The 21277-nt window shown below is 43.2% G+C and overlaps 2 protein-coding genes across 4 annotated transcripts in view; both read left to right on the top strand.

Moving 5' to 3' along the window:
- Positions 1 to 9073, top strand: part of fam219aa (family with sequence similarity 219 member Aa) — a 21523-nt gene extending 12450 nt beyond the window's left edge. The window contains exons 4-6 of one of the 2 annotated variants that reach the window (XM_042059240.1): positions 747 to 827; positions 3110 to 3185; positions 4629 to 9073. In XM_042059240.1, coding sequence (XP_041915174.1) covers positions 747 to 827; positions 3110 to 3185; positions 4629 to 4790 — 319 coding nt within the window. In that variant the 3' untranslated portion in view covers positions 4791 to 9073. The remainder of the gene's footprint in view (positions 1 to 746; positions 828 to 3109; positions 3186 to 4628) is intronic. The other variant, XM_042059241.1, reaches the window with a different exon arrangement.
- Positions 9074 to 9173: 100 nt separating this feature from the next.
- zgc:109965 (uncharacterized protein LOC619266 homolog) lies at positions 9174 to 20063 on the top strand. Of its 2 annotated transcripts, XM_042059239.1 has the most exons (16): positions 9174 to 9696; positions 10071 to 10275; positions 11339 to 11529; positions 12803 to 12947; positions 13086 to 13183; positions 13336 to 13413; positions 15542 to 15645; positions 16126 to 16214; positions 16383 to 16522; positions 16895 to 17073; positions 17393 to 17480; positions 17596 to 17634; positions 18792 to 18964; positions 19108 to 19161; positions 19278 to 19356; positions 19496 to 20063. In XM_042059239.1, the coding sequence occupies exons 2-16, from the start codon at positions 10131 to 10133 to the stop codon at positions 19550 to 19552; spliced, it is 1659 nt and encodes a 552-aa protein (XP_041915173.1). In that variant the 5' UTR covers positions 9174 to 9696; positions 10071 to 10130; the 3' UTR covers positions 19553 to 20063. The 2 variants fall into 2 exon arrangements, with proteins under 2 accessions (XP_041915173.1, XP_041915172.1); XM_042059238.1 differs by having other exon boundaries at positions 9174 to 10275.
- Positions 20064 to 21277: the final 1214 nt, after the last annotated feature.

Raw genomic sequence — 21277 nt, 5'->3', positions numbered from 1 at the left:
TCTCTCTCTCTCTCTCTCTCTCTCTCTCTCTCTCTCTCTGTCTCTGTATCCCGCTCTCTCTCTCTCTCAGTCTCTCTCTCTCTCTGTATCCCGCTCTCTCTCTCTCTCAGTCTCTCTCTTTCTCTCTCCCTCTCTCCCTCTGTCGGTCTCTTTCTCACACACACACACGCACGCGCATGCACACGCACAGACACACACTGCAGTAAGCCCCTACCCTCAGGCTTTGTTATACCCTCACTTTCGTATACACACAAACACGCACATACAGTCTCTCTCTCTCTCACACTCACACTCACACTCTCACTCTCACACTCACACTCACACTCACTATTTTAGCACACACAAGGTGCCGTCAACTTTTGTTCCTGGACATATTTGCATATAAATGGGTTGTATACATCTGAAGAACAAGCTAAAGATGTCAGCTATCAGATGTCTCCTCTCACCCCCCCTCCTCTTTGGCGTCTCAGCTGAATTACTCTGGCAGTGCAAATCTCTTTATTCCAATGTACTCCCTACATCTTGTCTGCTCTGTTGATGCAGGTGTTATGAAACGTGTCGCACGTCCAATTCCAGACATTTGGATCAGTGTGGTAGACTGTGAATGATCAATGATAGAAACACATTTATTTCCATTTTTTTTTCACAAACTGGTCTATCCATCTCTCTCTCTCTTTCCTTCTCCCTCTCTCTCCCTTCTTCTCCCTCTCGCTCTCCCTTCTTCCCTCTCCATTTCTATTTCGCAGGCTTGTTGTGCCCAACAAGGGATACTCATCTCTAGACCAGAGTCCGGACGAGAAACCTCTAGTAGCGCTGGACACAGACAGGTACAGACCCACCTCCTGCTAGACACCTGCCATCCATATCACCTCCAGGGCTTCATTAAAACAATGATAGTGTAAATGATCTTTTCAGGGAACTAGCGATCGGTAAGGGCACCTAAGGGCATTGCAGTTTGCCTCTGTTAATGTAAGTTTTATGTGTAATAATTGTAGCATGCTGAGGGAGTGTGTGTGTGTTGGGGGGTTGGAAGGGTTGATGAAGTTGTCTTTAACGTTCTAATTAAAAGAGGGTGATGAATATTTTTGAGGGCTCACGGTGTGAGGCAGGGGCTGGCAGGCGAGTGTTGGCGAGTGTGGCCATGAGCCATTTCATTTTCTAATTGGATTAGGACGACTCAATTATAGATGGGAGACGAGTCGGCGAATGAACCGCCTCCAACTGGGCTACGTCTCTTTGATGCGAATGACTTCTGATCGCCGGCTTCCTCCGAGGAGCGGCCTCCGAAGTAGCCAAATCAGCTTCTCCGCAACGCTTCTTTCTCCTTCTGTGTTATCTTCTGACGTGCAGGAAAACTTGCATCACGTTACGACTGCATCATTTGCATCAAATAGCAGGAATTAAAGCTTCAATCATTCCAGTCGCATCCAGACACGTCCAGTCAGTCTGGTTGATGCCCCAGTTTTGTCTGGTCAGTAGTTTTTTTGGCTGCCGTCCAGCACGCACGGTGTGGCATTTTTCGCAATCAGCGTCTACAGAAGACCTGGGCACTCGCGCGGAACGCTTTCAAGAAAAACATTAAAAAAAAAAATGGACCTGCACGTTTCATGGGCGTTTTAAAATGCAGAGGTAATCTGGTTTAGAGACAAAACCCGGCAACGATTTGCATCTCAATGGCGGGCGGTTCCTCGCCCCCAGACCTGTGGCGGTAAGAGAGGCGAGCCGCCTGCCGCTCATTACGGTGTTTAAGGGAGGCGGTGAGTCATCTCAAATGGGCTCTGATTACGGTTATTGTATTCTGAAGAAGCTGGGCCTCTGTGTCGCCGCTCCACACACACTGTGATGATATGGGCAGTTTGTGAGAGTAAGTGTAAAGGATTGCAGACCAGTTTAAGATGAGTGGGTTATCAGGGCTGTGTGTGTGTGTGTGTGTGTGTGTGTGTGTGTGTGTGTATATGTGTATGAGAGTGTGAGTGTGAGTTTGTCTTTAGGGCAGTTGCCTGATGAGTTGAGCTTCATTAAACATGAAGCTGTAATTACTCGTAGAATCAATAGAAGGTTCCAGATTGCCTCTGCTGGTTTCTCATGATTAATCAATTCAGCTGAAATGCCATCTCCTCTCTCACACCAGTCTCCCACTGCAGGATAAACACACACACACACACACACACACATACAAACATACGTGCAGATCACTGACTCCACTGCAGTGACCTCCTGCTGCAATCACACTCCTTTGAACAAAGGCACACACATACTGTACATTTGTTTTTTTTTACATACTGTAACTATTAGCCGTGGCTTATACATTGATTTTGCAACATTTCTTCAGCTATGAGGTTAATACAGGGGGCAGTTAATATGGTAATAATATGGTTTTGTTTCTTTTAACTTGCATAAAACACTGTCCTGCGGCTTATACACAATGCGGCTAATACACAGGAAATTACTGTAAAACATACACACATGAGGTTAAAAGAGGATACACCTGAAGACGGATCCCTAGGTTTGCTCCAACTTAAAATATGACAGCGTCCAAAGTGATTAACTTTATTCTAAAATCGTACAAATGCACGCCCACATAGACACACACACACAGAGACACACACACACACACACACACACACACACACACACACACATATATATATAAATTACATTTTAGTGGAGAGGGCAACAATATTCCCCAACTGTTTCCGTTCTCCAGTCAGTAGCGGTGTACAGATCCAGATCCAGATCCAGAGCCTCTAAATGAGCTTGTTTGCCTCAGCTCTGGGGCAGGGAGTGTCTAGGGAGTTCCTGATTAATACACCACGCTCATCTGCTCTCCTCTCCTCGCCATCCCTCAGAGACGTCCTATTACTTGAAGTTAATTCCACGGGAAGATTTCACGGGTTGGGAGGCATACATTAACTTTGCACAGGAAACCTGACTGGCATTCAATGTGAACACTGGCCTTTCAATGTCATTATCAGTCTTCAGCACCTTCAGCAAAGACCACATAGCACAGAATACTTGGATCACTCTTTGAAAGATGTCAAATTGAAAACAGGTGCATGTTCTTTGTAGAGACTCGAATCCAACTGTGTGTGTGTGTGTTCTCTTCCAGCGATGATGACTTTGACATGTCCAGATACTCGTCGTCAGGATACTCCTCAGCCGAGGTGAGATGTCTGAGGGAGCAGGTACTTACACGTTCTGACTAACCCTGTCTAACCCTGAGCAACATCTCATGTCTCCAATACATGTGAAATACCAGTTACACTATATTTACTCACCACAGTTAGGCACTCTGTAACAACATACCTTAGTCTTGCAGGGCTAGAGTACATGTTTCGGGTTGAAAGAAACCCGTTGAAATGGTCTTTCAGTACCCCAAAATATATGCTGCTAGCAGGTCTGGCCTGCAATCTATAGCTTCCAATGTAAAACCCATGCAATTTGAATTTCAAGTAAACTCACATCAAGCTACCTAGTCTGGCCCCACTAGACTAGTGTTTGCTGTAATTCATCACATCCTACTGTACATGCACACATGTAGTTTTATTTTCTTCTCACATGACACAATTACAATGCAGTTGCATTATATTTTAACATTTAACGTCAATTACCCCTAAGGCCTGGGCTACACCGGGTTCGCAACTGAAGCGCTCCATTCATGTAGCGTAAAAACATATGTTTTTTTTTTTTTTTTTTTTTTTTTTTTTTTTTTTTAAACGGCGACGAAATTGTGAATTTCCAGAGCACACTTGGCAATCGACTCCTACGGACTTTCCCCTAAAGATGGCAACATTTCCGGAAAGGTGCTGGCTTGATGAAATTCATTCTGGACTCTCTATCCGACCACATAAAGACCTCGGGATACTTCGGTTTGGCTTTAGGGAGCCTCTACTCACTACCACGTTAAGTGCAATGTTGTTTGGAACTGTAGAAGAGGTATAAAAATAATATGCCCTTCTCACTTCCACGCTAACGAGTTTTGACTAAAAACGGTAACATCGAACTTTCTTAAAACACATCCGAATGACATGATTTGGATGTCAACTCAACGTATGTACTCCCAATCATCCGTAAATTGATCTAAAGTGCATTTTACTCCGGATAATTCCTTTAAGAAGACTAGTGTAAGGTTTTTGAATATACGCGCCGCTATCATGTCTGGTGTAGCCAGTTCCACTATAATTCATTATAATGAAAGCTAATTGTTGCAGCAGACGCTACACAGATGCTTCAGTTACGCGCTCGGTGTAGCCTCCCTGTGACATTACTTCATGACCCCATATAATTGAGCATTTCTTGGATGTTTTTTCATGGCTGATGGAATCATCAAATGGAAAGTGACTCACGTGAAAGTGAGACATAAGAATTTGGCCCTCGACTACATTCATGCAGTCCCTAGATACCTCTAACTTAAACTCCTGCCTGCAAACAGCGTCTTTTACCATTTCTTTTTATTTCATAGCAGTGAAATAAGGCGTTTGAGGAGTTGCACAGCAGTAGGCATACACTACTCATTTTCTAACAGTCTTTTCCTCTGTGTTGTAACTTCCCCATGAAGTACATGCAGTTCCCTGTACATTAAGCACTGCTGAAGTTGATCACCACCCTCTCCCTTCCACCCCATGCAGCAAATCAACCAGGACCTGAACATCCAGCTCCTGAAGGATGGCTACCGGTTGGACGAGATCCCAGACGACGAGGACCTGGACCTCATCCCCCCGAAATCCGTCAACCCCACCTGCATGTGCTGCCAGGCCGCCACCTCCTCCACAGCCTGCCAGATCCAGTAGCACCCTCCTCCTCTTCATCATCTTCCTCCTTTTCCTTTTCTCATCTCTCCATCCCTCTTATCTTTGCCCCTCTACCCATCACCCCCTCGTCTCTGTCGTGAGACGAATAAGAGTTACGAGTTCTCTAAATGGAATGATGACTAAACGAATAGAAAATGGCAATGAGTTAAAATGTTATATTACTGTAATTAATATAAAATGAAAGGGAAAAAATGGGGTAAATGCACAAAAAATAGAGTTCCTAACTGTCATTGGTTCCTCCTATGGTAGGACGCGTGTCTTTGCATCATCTTCAGCGGGGAATGGAGCTTGTGTATGTGTTTGGGTGTGCTAGACAAAACCTGCTTTGGTTACAAATGCACGGAGAAAAGGGACAAAAAAACAAATCTAAACGGAAAACAAAGTGAGTAAACACTAAATGTTCTGTGCTTGCACAACCTCTCACTCCACTGTCTTGCTTGTGATCTGGGTGAATGTGTACGCAGTGCATGTTGCAGGCGTCCGGAGGTGCTTCGGTCTCGTGGGTCGTAGATGGCTATTGGGCTCTCCCGCCAAACTGCTACTTTGTATGGTCATGGTCAAACTGTAGCAAAAGCAAAAGAGGGACTAACTTGTATTTAACACTTTTTTGTTTTGTTTTTTTGAAGTCCCTGCACTCCTTAAGATGATCTATCAAAACTGGTTAACTTCCCCTGTCAGACCCTATATTGTTTACATTGTCTCGTTTTGTTTCCATAGTCTGGGGTTTGTGCAAATCCACTATCCCATTTCCCCCCTGATCCAGGGGAAAATACAGGGTTGAACTGCATGTGTCAACGAGAAATTATATGGACGAGATATTCATGTTTTTCTTTTTTAAATTTATATTGGTGTTATTATTTATTGTAATGAAATGTTACTCTCTGTTAGCATGTTGCTGCTTCTAGTGGTATCAGAGCTCACTGGGGCATCAGGAGGAAGAATGACAGTGTGTCACCAGTGTAATGCTAGGACTCTGGTTCCCTTGATCTTGATTGCTCCTCAGTACACTTAGCAGAAGTTAGGAGACAGCCAAGCAGACTGATTAAACAAAATGGTTGCCAGATCTTATACTGAATGACACACTAAACCAGTCCCTCTTCCAGGTCTCTCAGTGACTTGATTACATCTGTTCGAGAGACTGGAAAGTCTTTCCTGGCCATTTGGTTTTCATTCTACCAGGGAAAAAAACAAGGTGCGACAGAAAACAAACCCATCTATACCAGGTGTGTGGAGATGAAGCAGCCCTTTCTGTCGGTGTTCTGTATGTTTTTGCAGTTCACATGAACAGGTCACTGTTCATTTTGTTCATAATTTGTTTAGTCTTTACTTTTTAATTATAATTAATTTATTATTAAGTTTGTGCTTGTTTATTTCCAGTGGTTACTTACATTGTTAGTGAAAACGGTTACATGCAGTAGTCATCATGTGTTCATCCTGGTGCACCATGGGAGGTCAATTAGAGAGAGATGTTCATGTTGAAGTAGCTGCTTTGTCCTGTACAGTGGTGTGACATCACAAATATACTAGTTCCAGCTGCCCCCAGCTCATGTGTCGTATCTCAATGTCCCGTCTCTGTTTTTGTTTGAGTTTCTTGTCTCTTCATGTGTGCCAAACAATGAAACGAGGCAGAAATAGTGGTGTGGTAGAACTCCAACATTTTACTCCCCTCCAAAAAATCCAGAAAAATATTAATTCAGATTAGCAATTTTTAAAAAAAATATTGTGCTGTGTTGCCAGACTAAAAATGCCAGTATCTACTTTTATGTGCAGAGCTGCCATATTGCGTTGTGCTACACCACATAAGCTAGCATGCTATAGCTAGCACATATAAACTTGTGTTCCTCTCACTACCATTACTCCCTTGTGTCTACATGTATGCTGTCTGATCACACACGGCCCCATTTCTTTGCTTTTATAACCAAAGACTCAACAATAAGTCAGATGAATCCTTCATCCCTTCTAAAGGCCTTTAGGCCCCATGCATGAGAACGGTTGAGTATTTTATCAAAATTATACATAATGTATATTGTACATGGCCACTGTGTCAGTCTTAGCAATGAAAGGGATTGTCTTTTCTGAAAATAAGAGAAAAGATATGTGTCTGTAGTTGTTGTGTGGTGAGTAGACGTTACAGATCCAACCTTCTTTGTCCTGATGTCTTACCATCACCCCCCCCCCCCCAATAGTCATTTGTGTGTACGCTAAACAATGACATTCACCCTTCGAAAAACCTAGCTGAACTCCACATTTTCACATGGGGAAAGACTGACTTAATGAGTGGTGTCAAGCGAGTTAAGCGATTGGCTCCTGAGATACCTTTGGTGAGGATAGGACATTGTGCCAGTGTGAGTCCAACTCTGAACATCTGCCACTGACAGGAATAACTGAGGGGTCCATGCCAGTATACCGCAATGTGCTACAGCCCACTCCACTCACTACACATACTGTAGGCTAGTTAAGTCACCTCACACTCAACATTCTCACTAAAACACTCTAAATCACACTACTGTGGCTAACTTTTTTTGCTAACCAATTAGAATGACATGCCCTGGTGTGAATAGGACTTGCTGTGGAACATTTCCACACAAAATGGCATTCAGGGTTTTACTTAATTCTTCCCCTAGTTCCTGTATATTGTTTATTTCAGTGTATGAAGAAGAGTAGCATTAAGGGAGTTTAGTCCAATAAATGTATATTCCAAACTGAGCGTTTGTGCTGTGCGTTAGCCAGCAGGGCATTGTTTTTATTATTATTTGCTTTTGTGTTTTCTATGTAGAATGGATGATGTCTTCTGACTTAACTCTGTTTGGAGCTTCTGTTTTTCCTCTGACTTCTGCTGTGAGGGGTGCCAGAGCTTGCAGTATATTATCGTCAATTAAGGCCTCAGTACGGGCTCCATCCCTTTCAGGTGTATTCAGATTGTGTTTGTTCATCCTTCAGATGCATTTTTCTGTGGCTTATGCAAATCCTTCCCTCCTTTCCAGCCTCAAGGCATCAGTTTAGCTGTGAAGTGCTTAAGTGCTTGCTGTACCGCCAGAGTGAGTCACATTGCCTTGAGTTTGAATGTAGCCCTGCATTTGTTAATTCAATTATACCAGAAAAAACAGCATTATACCGCAAGAAAACAACAACTGAATATTCTATGTATATCATCTCTTCTTGAAGCTCTAGAAGCATTAGAAGGTCATATCTTTTTTCCCCCTCATTATCACTGTTTGTCCACTGGTTTGGATGCAGGATTGTACAATGTCCCTGATGGTCAGAATTCCCTTGTTGGCTGTAGGAAAAGAAAAACACTATTTTCTGAAATAATCTTCCATAAGGAATGTTGACGTGATTGTTAAATGCAGCTTAAGAGACACTGGCCAGGAAACCCCCTGTTTTTAACCCTACAGTACCTTCACTGTTGGTTACTGGCTGCATGGGAACTTAAGTTGCAGCCTAAAACAAACTTGTTTACAGACGTTAAAATCTGTGGACTGCCATTAAAAATCAATTGTCCATGCAGACATTGAGCAGTGTCCTAACACAAGACTGTTTTGTCCACAGAGTGTCTGAGCAAGGCTCAGGACACATCTGGGAAACCGGCCAATAGCAGCCACCTCAAGCTGTTAGCGGGTGGTGTGGCTACTCCCGGCCTCTGATTCTCAGAGTTGGTTTACGTAACCCTGACCTCTCTGTCACACTACTCGCGCTCTCCCTCCAGCCGTCTGGTCTGGCTGATAGTTGTGGTGGGACCCAAGTTAAAGAAACCGGGTGGCCATGTGCACTGGTTGGATTGGATTTATCAGAATCATCCGTCATGCGAGAATGGTCTCCCTCTCTTTTTTCGCTGTCTGTATTTTTCCTCGGTCACCCTTGCTTTGTGTATTCACCAAAAAAAAATGAATGAAATGAAATGCACCTATTTCCCCCGAATAACACCCCCTCATCTCAGCCATTTTCACACTTACAGTATAACTCTTGAGTTTGCTGATTAAGAAAATGCCTTAAGTACAGCTCCGTAGTGGGTGTCTATTTATTTGCTGTTGGTTTTAGTTTGATTTAATTTATTTAAACAGAGTGAGAGAGTAGATCTTTTTTTCTTTTCTTTTTTGTTTTTCTTTTAACATAAAACCACATTTTTTTTATTATTCTGCAGATATATTGATCATGATTGTAAAGATGTGAACAGTTTCCATACCAGTATTTAACAGATGTTATTGTTCTGTGTAGTGTATCATATCAATAAAAAAAATCTGGAATATGTGACTTCACCTATACAATTTTGTCAGATGTTTTATTCTCAGTATACTAAAATCTTTCTCCTTCTCTTCCTCTGTATGTCTCTTTCACTCTCATGCACACACGCTCTGACTACACTACAACATATACTGTGAAGTCAGCACTTCTGATTGTTACCATGGAGCCTGTGCTGCCTATAAATTGAATGTATCATGTCATGGCTTCCTGGGTCCCAGTTCCTGCTCTGTACAGTTATTCTGTATAGACCTACTGACCCCGGATCAGTTCTTCTTTCTTTCTCTTAACCTCTCTCAGCCAGACTTCCCAGAACAGTAGGAGTACCTCTACTGCCACAGTTTCTCAGGGAAGGCTACCCGTCGGTCACAGTTTTAAGCTCTACTCCAGTGATCAGCCAATAGGGTTATGGGGCATCATGATTACCTGTGCTATGGGCGTTCTGATAGGAGGAGAGGCCTGATGAGCTGGGACTAATCCTCTGAGGGACAGATGGTGGCCAAGGACTTACGGCACCTGTAGGCTCTGCTCAGCGGTAGCCTCAGCACCCTGAGTAGCCTTGCTTTGTAAGGAACAGTAAGGAACATAAGAAATATCCTCAAAATTAACTTAAGGGGGAAAAGAAGTGAACTTTGAAGACTGTCAGGTAAGTGATGCCTTATGTCAACTGGATCTCTCTGAGTATTTATGTCCTTACCAGTAAGAAGTCTGGGATTGTCACTGTGGTAAACTAACTGTCCTTATGCAAGGTTAATGGTAGAGCTGACACGTCTTCCTTGGTCTAGTTTTGTGGATGATTTATAACAAAGGATAGTAGATACTACACCATAAAGTACCTGACCAAGTAGGCTACATTCCATGGACTTAGAAATTCTCCTTGGGAATTCTGAAATAAGGCAGAAACATGTAACATTACTGTATGCATGCTAACTCACATGGTGACTTGGAAGTCTAAGCTGTGCTGGCTATGCTGTGCTCACTCCACTTGTTGCCTCATGGAGTTGTTTTTCCTTTCTGCAGGCCTTCAGGTTACTGGACATCCAGTGTGTTTCAGTGTGTGCGTGTGTGTGTGTGTGAACAATGTGGCTGAGCAGTGTTGGCGTGACTGCGCTGTTTCTCCTGCTGACTGCGCAGCACCTGCATGCGTCTGCGCTGTCTACCGTCTCCTCCTATGAGTTCACTGGATTCAGGATGCAGCAATATCTGCTGCAGCAGGACAGACATGGTACTGAGACCCTCACATCTGTGATAGATACACACACACACACACACACACACACACACAAGGTGACTAGTTCATTAACAAAATATAAACATAAAATACCTGTGTAATGGGTTGCGATCGTTCCATGGTGTTACTGGTGTGTACTTATGATACACACTCTATACAGCTTGCTTTGTACAAGTCATGATATACTGCCGTCACATGTACACTGAATTCCCTTGATTTATATTATGAACTGATACAGTATTTCACAGAAATGGCCATTGCCAGAGAACACAACCATTTTATGTCTCCGATTTGCCTGTTCTATTCTGGAGTTTTAGAGCAGTGCTTAATTTCTTTAGCTTTAGAGCAGTGCTTTATTTCTGATGGAAAGGCTTTTGCTCTTATCAGTCATCACTATAAGTGCTTTCAAGCTGCAATCTCATCGTGATTAGCAGTGCTCTGTAATTATCCATAACAGCTGAGAGGTGTTGCTAAATGGCTACTGAGATCTGACTGGAGCTCACCCTCATCTGGCCAAACTACTCCCCAGAATGAGCGTCTGTCTGTCTGTCTGTGTGTGTCTGTCTGTCTGTCAGTCTGTGGACGGATGGGTTATTTTGTCTGCTAGAGGCGCAGTGACAGGCTACACAATGTTACTGTTAAAAAAGCTACCAGTGTTTCATAGGCTGAAATAGAAGTACAGAGAACCACATAGCCATGACAAAAGCTGTTGAGCTAAATCTTAATTTAAACCTGGACATGAAATAAAATATCCCAGAAAATAACCAAAATGTTTTTGTTTGATCAGTTGACATCTTATTTGCCTTGAACAAAAAGTATGCTAAATATGTATGTATACTATACTATATATCTATGTATACTTTTAAAAACTGTAAGCTATCTATAAACTCTTGTACATCCTGTACAACAATCTGCACTATAGCTTGTGGAGTGTAGTTCATTCAGAGTGTATTGAATGCAGAAATACTGGTAGTGGTAGTCACAGCAATAAGTTGATCCGGTTTGACACCTCAGCTGCAGACATGGTGTCAGCGTGTCTCGTGACCTCTGACCCTAGGTTGCCGTGGAGCCATCGTGGTGGCGGAGGCGCGCTCATCCGACTACCCTGGCCTGACGCGCCGCTGCGTGATCATGAAGCTACCGGACTTCACACTGGACCGCTACGAGGATGCTCAGAGGCAGAACGCTGCTGCCGTGCTCATCCTGCTGCCCAGTAACCTCTCCGCAGTGCCACCGGAGGTGATACAGGTAACCTCACCTGTTGACCACCACCACATACCCCTACTAGTATCCACACAAGTTCATGTAACAAAGACCTGTCAAAAATTCATTCAACCCTGTTCTTCCCTACATACATCCAACATAGTGTAGTTCACAGATCTTCAACAAAATCTAAATTCCAAAACTTATCAGTTCACATGTCAACACCGAACATTCTTATCTGAAAATAATATTTACATTCTTACTGATAAAACATTTAATTAATCCGCATATCTAAGTACTTATGTTTTCCTATGTTGTTCTTTAGGGAGTGTTTTTAAGGTAAAAAAAATGGGACATTTTTTCATTCAATTTCATTCAAATATCTTATTATTTTATTTTCTACTATTTTTTCCTCCACTGGCTGAGGTTGAACCCTTAGTGGTTTTAGATAGAGGAGAAAAGTCAGTGAAGTGATGAAAACAGCCAGTGCTCTATACCTCATTCTGTTTTGTTGCTCTGTAGAGAAGACATGAAGTGAATAACAAAAATTCCATCCATCTGAAGAAATGTTCTGGTCTCAGAAGCCCCACAGTCAGCCAGACAACTGATGGTGCTTCTCTTTGTACTTTCACCAGTGTGGCATCATTGTGTATTAGGAATGACTTCTGCTTATCAACAATGAATGTACCACAGTATTTCATAGAATTTACTGATTGTTCGGAAGGCTGTCTAGCAGCAGAGTGTGCACTGAGCACCCTTATTGTTTGTTTATGTCTTGGTATGTACTATATGGTGCCTGATTGATAACCCCAGTGAAATGCTTTTGAAGGCTGTTCTGTTGGTGATGTTTTTTACCCACAAAGGTTGTTGGTGATTTTGTTAATTGGCCACTGTGGGAAATCCCCTACCTATAGCACTAGGAATTGTACACCTCTCCTGTGTATATTTGAAAAATATGTTGTCTTCTATCTTCTCTGTGCTTCATGTGATTACTGTGCCTTGTGTGTGTGTGTTGTTACAAGCCTGGCTCAGAGCAATGTAACAGAGTAGGGAAAGGCCACACACGGAGTAACGATATATATATTAAAATTATTAAATGAATAGAACTTAGCAGAATGGGTTAAGTAAAGTCAGTAGTGGAGTTGGATTTGGAAAATAAAAGTGTAAGCAATCAGTATAATGTGGTGCAGTGAATAAGCAAGGCAAGGAGGAGCCAGGCAAGGCCGTGACTGTGTGTGTGTGTGTGTGCGTGCATGCATGGGCGTGTGTGTGTGTGTGTTTAGTTTTGCATGCGTGTTGACCTCCATCTCCTCTGCAGAGCTTCATGGAGACTGAGACGGAGGTGCTGCAGAGGGACTCCCTGATGCCTCTTTACGTGGCGCCCGAGGATGAGCAGCTGCTCTACATGTACGAGGAGGTGAGGCTGGACGCAGCCACCCGGGCCTCCTCCATCATGGTCCGAGGTGAGGAGAGGAGAGCAGAACAGAGAGGATGATGGGAAAGTGGAGAGGAGAAGAGAGCAGAGAGGATGATGGGAGTGTCAGGTAGTGATCTAATAAAGTGCAAAACCTTTTCGCTTATTTGACTGTCTGTCCCTCCAGTACTGCGGAGCATGGTGACTGCCACCGCATTTCAGATTTTAGTGAGCAACACCAACCCGCTCAAGCCGGTCACTGATAGCAGCATCATCACACTGGAGGTGAGCCATATCACAGCGCTGCAAAATCTTACTTATAATCACTTGGGTGGTATAGCTCTCTTATTACAAGCACAACTTGAGTGGAAGTGAGTCTGCACTCAATAAGCTGTAAATGTATGCATTAATGAATGAATGCACTGCTCTGTGTTTAGGGAGTTTTGCCTGGAATTGGAGAGGACCCTCAGACTATTGTTATCACTGCCCATTACGACTCCTTTGGGCTAGCTCCGGTAAGTCCTGCTAGCGCTGGAGTAGTTCATTTAAGTGAGCTGCATTTAAATGATGGATTCAAAACACCAGGTTTGTAAATGTGAGGTACAAGAGACCTAGCCAGACAACAGTGGATCCATAGTGGGATCATGAGTTAGGCCTAATACTTAAATTCTGTCTGGAAAAAAATGTCCGTCTCTTTCAATCTCACCACACTTTCTCCCACTACTAACTCACCACACTGATCAAATGATTCTGCCTGTAAGACAGACTTGTAGGTCTTTTGTTACATCTAGTCAAGATCTTAAAGCTAGAAAACACACTACATGGTTTCTCTGTAAAGCAGAGTGCGACTGCCCTTGTGTTTGGACTCTCTGATATTAAGGCAAGGTCAAGCTCAGACGAACAGTGGGCAGAGCCATCTGAGGATGAATGACACGCAAGGCACCTTTTTAGTGTGTCTGTGTGCTTCATGCTACAGTGCGCAGCAGTGATCGCAGCAGGCAGCTGCAGCCTGACAAACACACACACACACACACACACAAACACACACAGAGAGACACAGACACACACACACACACACACACAAACACACACAGAGAGACACACACACACACACACACACACACACACACACACACACACACACACACACACACACACACACACACACACACACATACACACACACACACACAGAGAGAGACACACACACACACACACACACACACACACACACACATTTTTCTTCCCTCTCGTACTGGACGGGCTTCGTCTGTGCTGCTGACCTTCTCGCTCCGTCCCAGTGGCAGCTCTGATTCAGTCAGCAGGTTTCGCTCTGTTAGACTCACTGATTCTCGTCTGCAGCCTGCTGGGAGCCGTCAGCCAAAACCGAGACCGTGTACTCGGACGTGTTAGTACAGACCAGCTGCTGAGGCATGGGTTAGCTACTGCAACTGTTAACATCAATTAGCAACTGTAGTGTCTGTATTGTGAGGGGATTGCATTAAAACATCAGCGTGTTTTTGAGAGGCCACTGGGAAGGAGAAAAAAGCAAAGCACGTAGTAGAGTGACAGTGTTTGAAAGAGCAGAGCACGTCTGATGTGGCTGCGAGTCTCATTCTTGTCTGACTTCATAGCCCACTGATTTCAGCAGGAGATTTCTAAAGGTGATGAAGTCCCCTTTATTTCTTCCACCTGAACTGCGCCAAATAACTTCAGAGATATCCATTACTGTCAGTCCTCTGCTTGGATCTTTCCCATGGTATTCAACAATTTCCCATTAAAAAAAAATGATCTTCTGTCTTTATCATAACCCCATTCCTTGGGAGTTTGAACTGGGTTGAAGAGAGTTTCTAATTAACAGAGATATCCATAATGCCATCAGCAGTTGTATGAGAATCATTTAAAACTTTTAGAAGTCTGCCTTCAGTAATTATCTAGTTTAATATTTTTTTTTGTCATGACGAGGCAGTTTTCTCTATCTGATGCGTCTCTGTCCAAAGGGTTTTAATGTGGAAGGTTAATTATCACAATCCTCTGTCTTTCTCTCTCTTTTGCTCTTTTTCACTCTCCCTCTCACTCTCTCCCCCTCCCTCTCTCGCCCTCTTGTACATTCAACTAAATAGTCTGACAGTTGTCTTTGTGTGGGAGCCCACGTGCCCAGATCACGCTGAGATCAGCTCTAAAAAGACAAAAACGTGTGTGTGTGTCTGGGGGTGGGGGGGGGGGGGGGGGGTGTAGAACAGCTCTCTTTCTCGACTTCTTCATGGACCATTAACCAGCATTAGCTGATGCATCATTTAAAATGTCCGATTAGGTAGATGACCTGCACCTGCCCTTCTATTACATGTCACAGGGGGTAATTACTCCCATTGACTGTCCAGCAGGGGTGCCCTCTGCCCCGCACCAGACAGATAACAGACTGAGGTGTAACACCAGGGAGGCTGACTGACCAGCAACTGTACAATTAGTGTTCAAGGTCCTGCATAGTTGCAGAATGTCTGCACAGGTGTATGTCTGAACAGTGTGTATTTCTATTAATAGTTTCTATGTATGTGGATGACTTTATATCTGTTTGTCTCTATCTCTCTGCCCTGTTCTCTTTTTGTGTGTGTGCGTGTGTGTGTGTTTGCGTGCATGCTTCAGTGGCTGTCATATGGTGCCGACTCTAACGGCAGCGGCGTGGCCATTCTGCTGGAGCTGGCCCGTCTGTTCCAGAAACTGTACCGTGACCCCCGCAGCAAAGCACCGTGAGTCACTCCACACACAGACAGAAATACACAGGGAGGGGGGACAGGAGGGAAAGGTCAAGAGAGAGAGAGAGATGGAGAGGGAGAAGGCGGGGGACAAGACAAGAATATAATTCAAAGTTCCTCAATGTATTAGATTAGATATTCGAAGAGTATCACACCAAGAACGATAACGACAAAAATGTATCGTTTTAGCTAATATGAATGACGACATCCACACATAAACTATAATGATAACGTCACTAAGAACGATATCGTTGGGGATCGATTTCAGAATGATTTTAAGAGCGATACAAATCTGACAGCCAATCAGAATCCATCAAATTTTAGTCATCACATTCATCAACATGACTAAAGACTTTCCTTATCGTTGGTCAGTGTGGACGCTTTTATCAGCATAGTTATAGTTATCTTTATAGTTATGAAACAGAACATCTGTATTGATAAGCAGGATAGACTGAATCGTCCTGTGTTGTACAGGTACCATCTCCTGTTTTCATTGACTGGAGGGGGGAAATATAACTTCCTGGGCACCAAACGCTGGCTGGAAGAAAACATGGATCATGCAGGTGAGAGAAATCCACAAACATCACACACGCACACGCACACTTTCAAATGCATGCACTGACATTGTGGCTTAATCTGAAATGTTGATGCCTTGGCAAATAAACCCCCCCTCTCTCTCAGATGCAATCATAATTACATTCACTCTCACTTCAAATTGTCTCCCATCACAGAGTCCAGCCTCCTTCATGACAATGTGGCATTTGTACTGTGCTTGGACTCTCTGGCCAATGGGGACGAGCTTTACCTGCACGTGTCCCGCCCACCCAGGCCTGGCACCCCTCAACACGAGTTCATCTATCAGCTGGAGCAGGTGGGGAGCACAGTCTTGCCTAACAGCCTCAACATTTTAACTCTAGTCTGAACTTTTACTGCAGATCATAGAATTTCACACACTTCAATAAACATGCTTGATAAGAACTTTACAGATTCCAAGTCAATTTTATTTATATAACACATTGTCATACATAATCATCATTCAATGTGCTTTACACAAACAGAACAAGCAAATAAAATGGAAATATCCCAAGTAAACCTCTTCATGGATGTTTAATTTGGTGCCATAATATCCGCCACTAACTGATCTGCTGACTGTTTAGGGATATGTAGTCAAATTTCATTAGGCCAGTGCAATTTGACAGTAGGCTAACCAGAAACTGAAACTTCTCCACCATCACCATGTTAGGTGATCGCGTCCAGGTTCCCCTGGGTGAAGTTCGACATGATCCATAAGAAGATCAACTTGGGGGACCCCATGATGGCTTGGGAGCATGAGCGCTACGCCATGCGCCGCGTCCCAGGGTTCACCCTGTCCCACCTAGAGGACCCCAAATCAGAGCGCAGGGGCTCCATCCTGGACACAATGTGAGTGACCACAAATGCAGACCCACTCCCACACAGCCACATGCAAATGCTACTGTCTGGTACACCATATGTCAGTTCAGTTTGAAATCCTTGATGAAATACACTAACATCTTTGTTTTGCCACTTCAGAATGTAGTTATGCGTATGTATGCTCTTCAGATTTTTCTCATCTGACTTAGTATCTTGAAGTATTTCATCTAGTATAATCTGTGACCAAAAGGTTTATATTGTAGGTATATTGAGTGGGTGTTTAAGTCAGGTCATTTACAACGTGTCAGATACGTCTGCAGCACTAAGAGGTCTTACATGCTGTTTAAAGGTCTCAAGTGGACATGAGGAGACTCAAGCGGAACGCTGTCATCATTGCCGAGTCACTGGCCAGGTTCATGTACAATCTGTCTGACAAGGTAGCCACTCCTGGCACTTAAACACACACTCAGACACAAGTACACATCATAAACATGCCTAAGCTGAGATTCGCCGTTAATGCCTTTGTTTGTGTATTTGTGTGACGTGCTGAAGGGTTCACCAAAGGAGATCCAGCTCTTCAGGGGCCAATTGGTAAGAATCTCAGCCAACCACAGCCACATTTCAAAACATGTCACGCCCATGTGTTTGGGATAGATCACATTCTGGCCTCTTCGTTTCCCTATGGGTCTTACGGCTCCCTCTGGTGGCTGCATCCTATACTGCAGCCTCCCCTTCCACAGAGGGCTGGTACGCAGGTTAGCAGCTGGTTCCGCTGCAGCAAATGATAAGTCTCATTACAGAATGTAAAGCTGATTTCACATGATTACCCACTTGATGGGAATCATGATTGTCTTAGTGATTTTCTAGAGAGGCTGTGTGACTAGAATACATAGACTGAAATGCAAGTGATGATATGTGGTTCTGTTGGAGGCAAAAAAGCATATTCCATTATTCTATTACCAATATGTTACTAGTTTTGGGTGATTCTACTCTAAATTCTTTTAAACACTGAATGCTGTGCACAAGGTTTCTTGGTTGCATTACAAATATAGGTATATGTGCATGTTTATTCTTTTCATTGAAAATCACACACTGATGCAACTGTGCAGACAAATGCCATTGTTACGGTGTTCATTTTAGGACATCCTCAGACTCAGGTGTCAAGACTCAGAAAAACAACTGTCATCTTCAGACAAAACTGCCTCAGCATCAGAAAGTCAGATTTCATCTGAGATTTTTTTCGTCTGACTGTTTTTTCTGACCGCGTTTTTGACCTGATTTCCTGAGACCTGACTCCACTTTTTCTGACAGTGTTTTTTCTGAGATCTGACTCCACTTTTTCTGACAGCATTTTTATTGAGACCAGACACCACTTTTTCTGACAGCGTTTTTACTGAGACCTGACTCCTTTGAGATGTTTTTTGAGGCCGTTTGGTTTGAAGCAGTTTTATCTGAGGATGACAGAGGTTTTTCTGATGCTGAGGCAGTTTTGTCTGAAGATGACAGATGTTTTTCTGAGTCTGACACCTGAGTCTGTTTTTTCTGATGCTGAGGCAGTTTTGTCTGAAGATGACAGATGTTTTTCTGAGTCTGAGGATGTCCTAAAATGAACACCGTACTACATTGTAGATGAGATGGTGTTACTGTGTAAAATGATCGTATAACTAACACAGTGCATCTCACATATGAACATACTCACTGAAAGAGAGAGCAAGAGAGAGAATAAACCTTTGCACTTTTTCTCTCAGGAAGTGCAGGACAGCCGTTTATCGGCACTGATGTCCTTCCTGACCTCTGCCCCTCGAGCCAGCCAGCTGATGGACAAGGAGCCGGCCCAGAGCCTCATGATCTCCACCCTGGAGCAGGAGCTCAAGCAACACCTGCTTCAGGTCTACAGACACACCTTCAAACAGGACCGCAGGTACACCCACATACACACACACGCACAGATACTGTACACACACACACACACACACACACACACACATCGATATGCACACAGATTATCACTATAAATAATTTACAAAATGTACGTAATAAACATGCTATTTTTTTCTGTGACAGGGACCCTGATATAACCTTCTATGATCAAATGAATCAACCTATGACGATGTACAGGTCAGTATATTATCCCATGTTCTTTACAATATATGCCGAACATCTCAACCTAGTCATAGAGTGTCTTGGATTATCCTAATCTGTCAATAAGAAGGATCCCTCTGACTGGATTTCAGGGTGAAGCCTGCTGCGTTTGATCTGTTCCTGGGAGGCTGTATTGCAGCCTATTTGGGCATAATCTACTTTGCCATTCAGGTGTGTGCTGCTTTTACTGGTCCTGTCTTGTTTAAAAGTCAGTTTGTTTTTGAAACCTGTAAAAATATTACATTTGCTGCTCTGGGTATTGTGTTTTCCCTCTTAACACTGACCATCTTATTGATTTTTCTGCCATCAGAATTTCGGGCACATCTACAGCAAACTGAAGATGGCAGTGAAATTGAAATACCAGTGAGGTTTGCCTCTCCAAAGACGGGCATTTCACTTGCTGTTGATCCTTTGACTCCTCCGATTCCCTGAAGTCCCAACTGTGTCCACTCACCTCAGCCATTCTGTCTCCGTTAGTGAGCCTTGGTTTGCCCAACACACCCACGCAACTTTCTGTTATTAAACTTCTTTGGAGTTTCTCTGCAATAATAATCTGAGATCAAAATGATAAAAAGCCTGGACACAAGAACAAAGTGATTAGTTTTACCAGATAGGTGTGTGTTTTCAGTGAACAGCAACCTTTTTCTAATTGTCTTAACAAAACACTGTCTTACTTTACCAAAAAGATGTAGCCTATTTCTAAAGTGTAGATAAAAAGCTGTGTGTTTCGCAAGATAGAGATCCACAACTCTAGTGTGATATAGCATGTGAATATCTATTATGTCTATAACATACGGGTATTATCCATGTTTTCATATTCTTCTAACTTTTCTATGTATTTTGTAATTTTTTCCATTAAAAGTTTATTTATCATTGTATCTATTGCTGTGCTTATCTTAACTATAACACATGTATGATATTGTTTGTCCACTTGCCATGCTAAACCATGCAGAGAGGCAACAAATGAGATGCTAAAATGACCGAGCATGAAAATTTAATTACCTGAGTTGTAGTAGAACTCATGACAAAGTAAGAAGATACTCTCTCTCTACCTCCATTTCTTTCTCTCTCTACCTCCCTTTCTCTCTCTGTTCCTCTCTTTCCTTGTAACTGAACCATGAGTGAGCAATAAGAGTGAATGGAGCTAGTCCTCTCGCTACTCTGGGAAGGACGTTTCTGGAAAGATGGAAAGAACACAATGACCCCCATGTTCCTCACAATAACCCATAGAGAAAGGGCTCAGGTGACAGTGTGTTTGCATCTGACACATACACCAGGACAAACATGCCTTCTGATGTGTAGACAGGCAAGTTCATGTAGCCTATTTTAAGAAGGCAATCCAATACCTTTCTGTGGAGGGCGATCACACAGCCAGCCATCACACACTGCTACTCTAACTGCTTTGTAAACTACCTTTTTTAAAGGTCTCTTCAACTAGTTATTCTTATTTTATGTCTTTATGACTCATATGTTAATTTTTGCCCAGAGGCATGGTGACAAAGATGTTCGAGAACATAGACTCGCCACTCAAAGAAAATACTTAGCAGAGAGTGGAGTCACGCCGAGATGAAAACAGCCTCTGATGTGAGGTAAAATCACACCACAGATAGTCAACCCAGCACTTGTTCTGAGAGCAGCTTGCCCTTAATGTGAACAAGTCAGATCACTGTCACCGAGACATCCTCGTTAAAGCATGACATTCAGCAGATAATTGGTCCCTTTTTGCCTTTACTTGTATAGAGACAAAGCAGCGACTGGACCCCACAGTCAGAGATTAGAATGTATCATGATGTTGACAATTTAGTTCATCTATTGATTTTCCCTATGTGCACTGTAAGTGTGTATGTGTACATGTTAGTGTGTGTATTGGCATGTGTGTCTGTGTGTGTGTCTTTGGAGGGGGGTCTCCTCCACAATCCCTGGTCAGGGTCCAGTTGTTGGCCAGTGGATACAAAAGGCTCTTTCATGTGTAAAGCATACATTATTAATGGACAGAAACAAGGAACTGGTCCTAAATCAATTGCCCCCCCGGGAGAGTGTGTGTGTGTGATGCAGAAGAAAGCAGAGCTGCCTGCCACTGTCTCTGGTACCC

The sequence above is a fragment of the Alosa sapidissima genome, chromosome 13, assembly GCF_018492685.1.
Source record: "Alosa sapidissima isolate fAloSap1 chromosome 13, fAloSap1.pri, whole genome shotgun sequence".
Classification (NCBI taxonomy): domain Eukaryota; kingdom Metazoa; phylum Chordata; class Actinopteri; order Clupeiformes; family Clupeidae; genus Alosa; species Alosa sapidissima.
The sequence above is the reverse complement of the archived record's forward strand: the minus strand, read 5'-3'. Positions and strand labels throughout refer to the sequence as shown.

What these genes read in the sequence shown, in the direction of transcription:
- zgc:109965 (XM_042059239.1), top strand. Translation starts at nt 10,131, where the DNA reads ATGTGGCTGAGCAGTGTTGGCGTGACTGCGCTGTTTCTCCTGCTGACT. An exon ending in CTCCTCCATCATGGTCCGAG is followed by an intron (nt 12,948 to 13,085) that starts GTGAGGAGAGGA and finishes CTGTCCCTCCAG; the next exon opens with TACTGCGGAGCATGGTGACT. An exon ending in AGAAAACATGGATCATGCAG is followed by an intron (nt 16,215 to 16,382) that starts GTGAGAGAAATC and finishes CTCCCATCACAG; the next exon opens with AGTCCAGCCTCCTTCATGAC.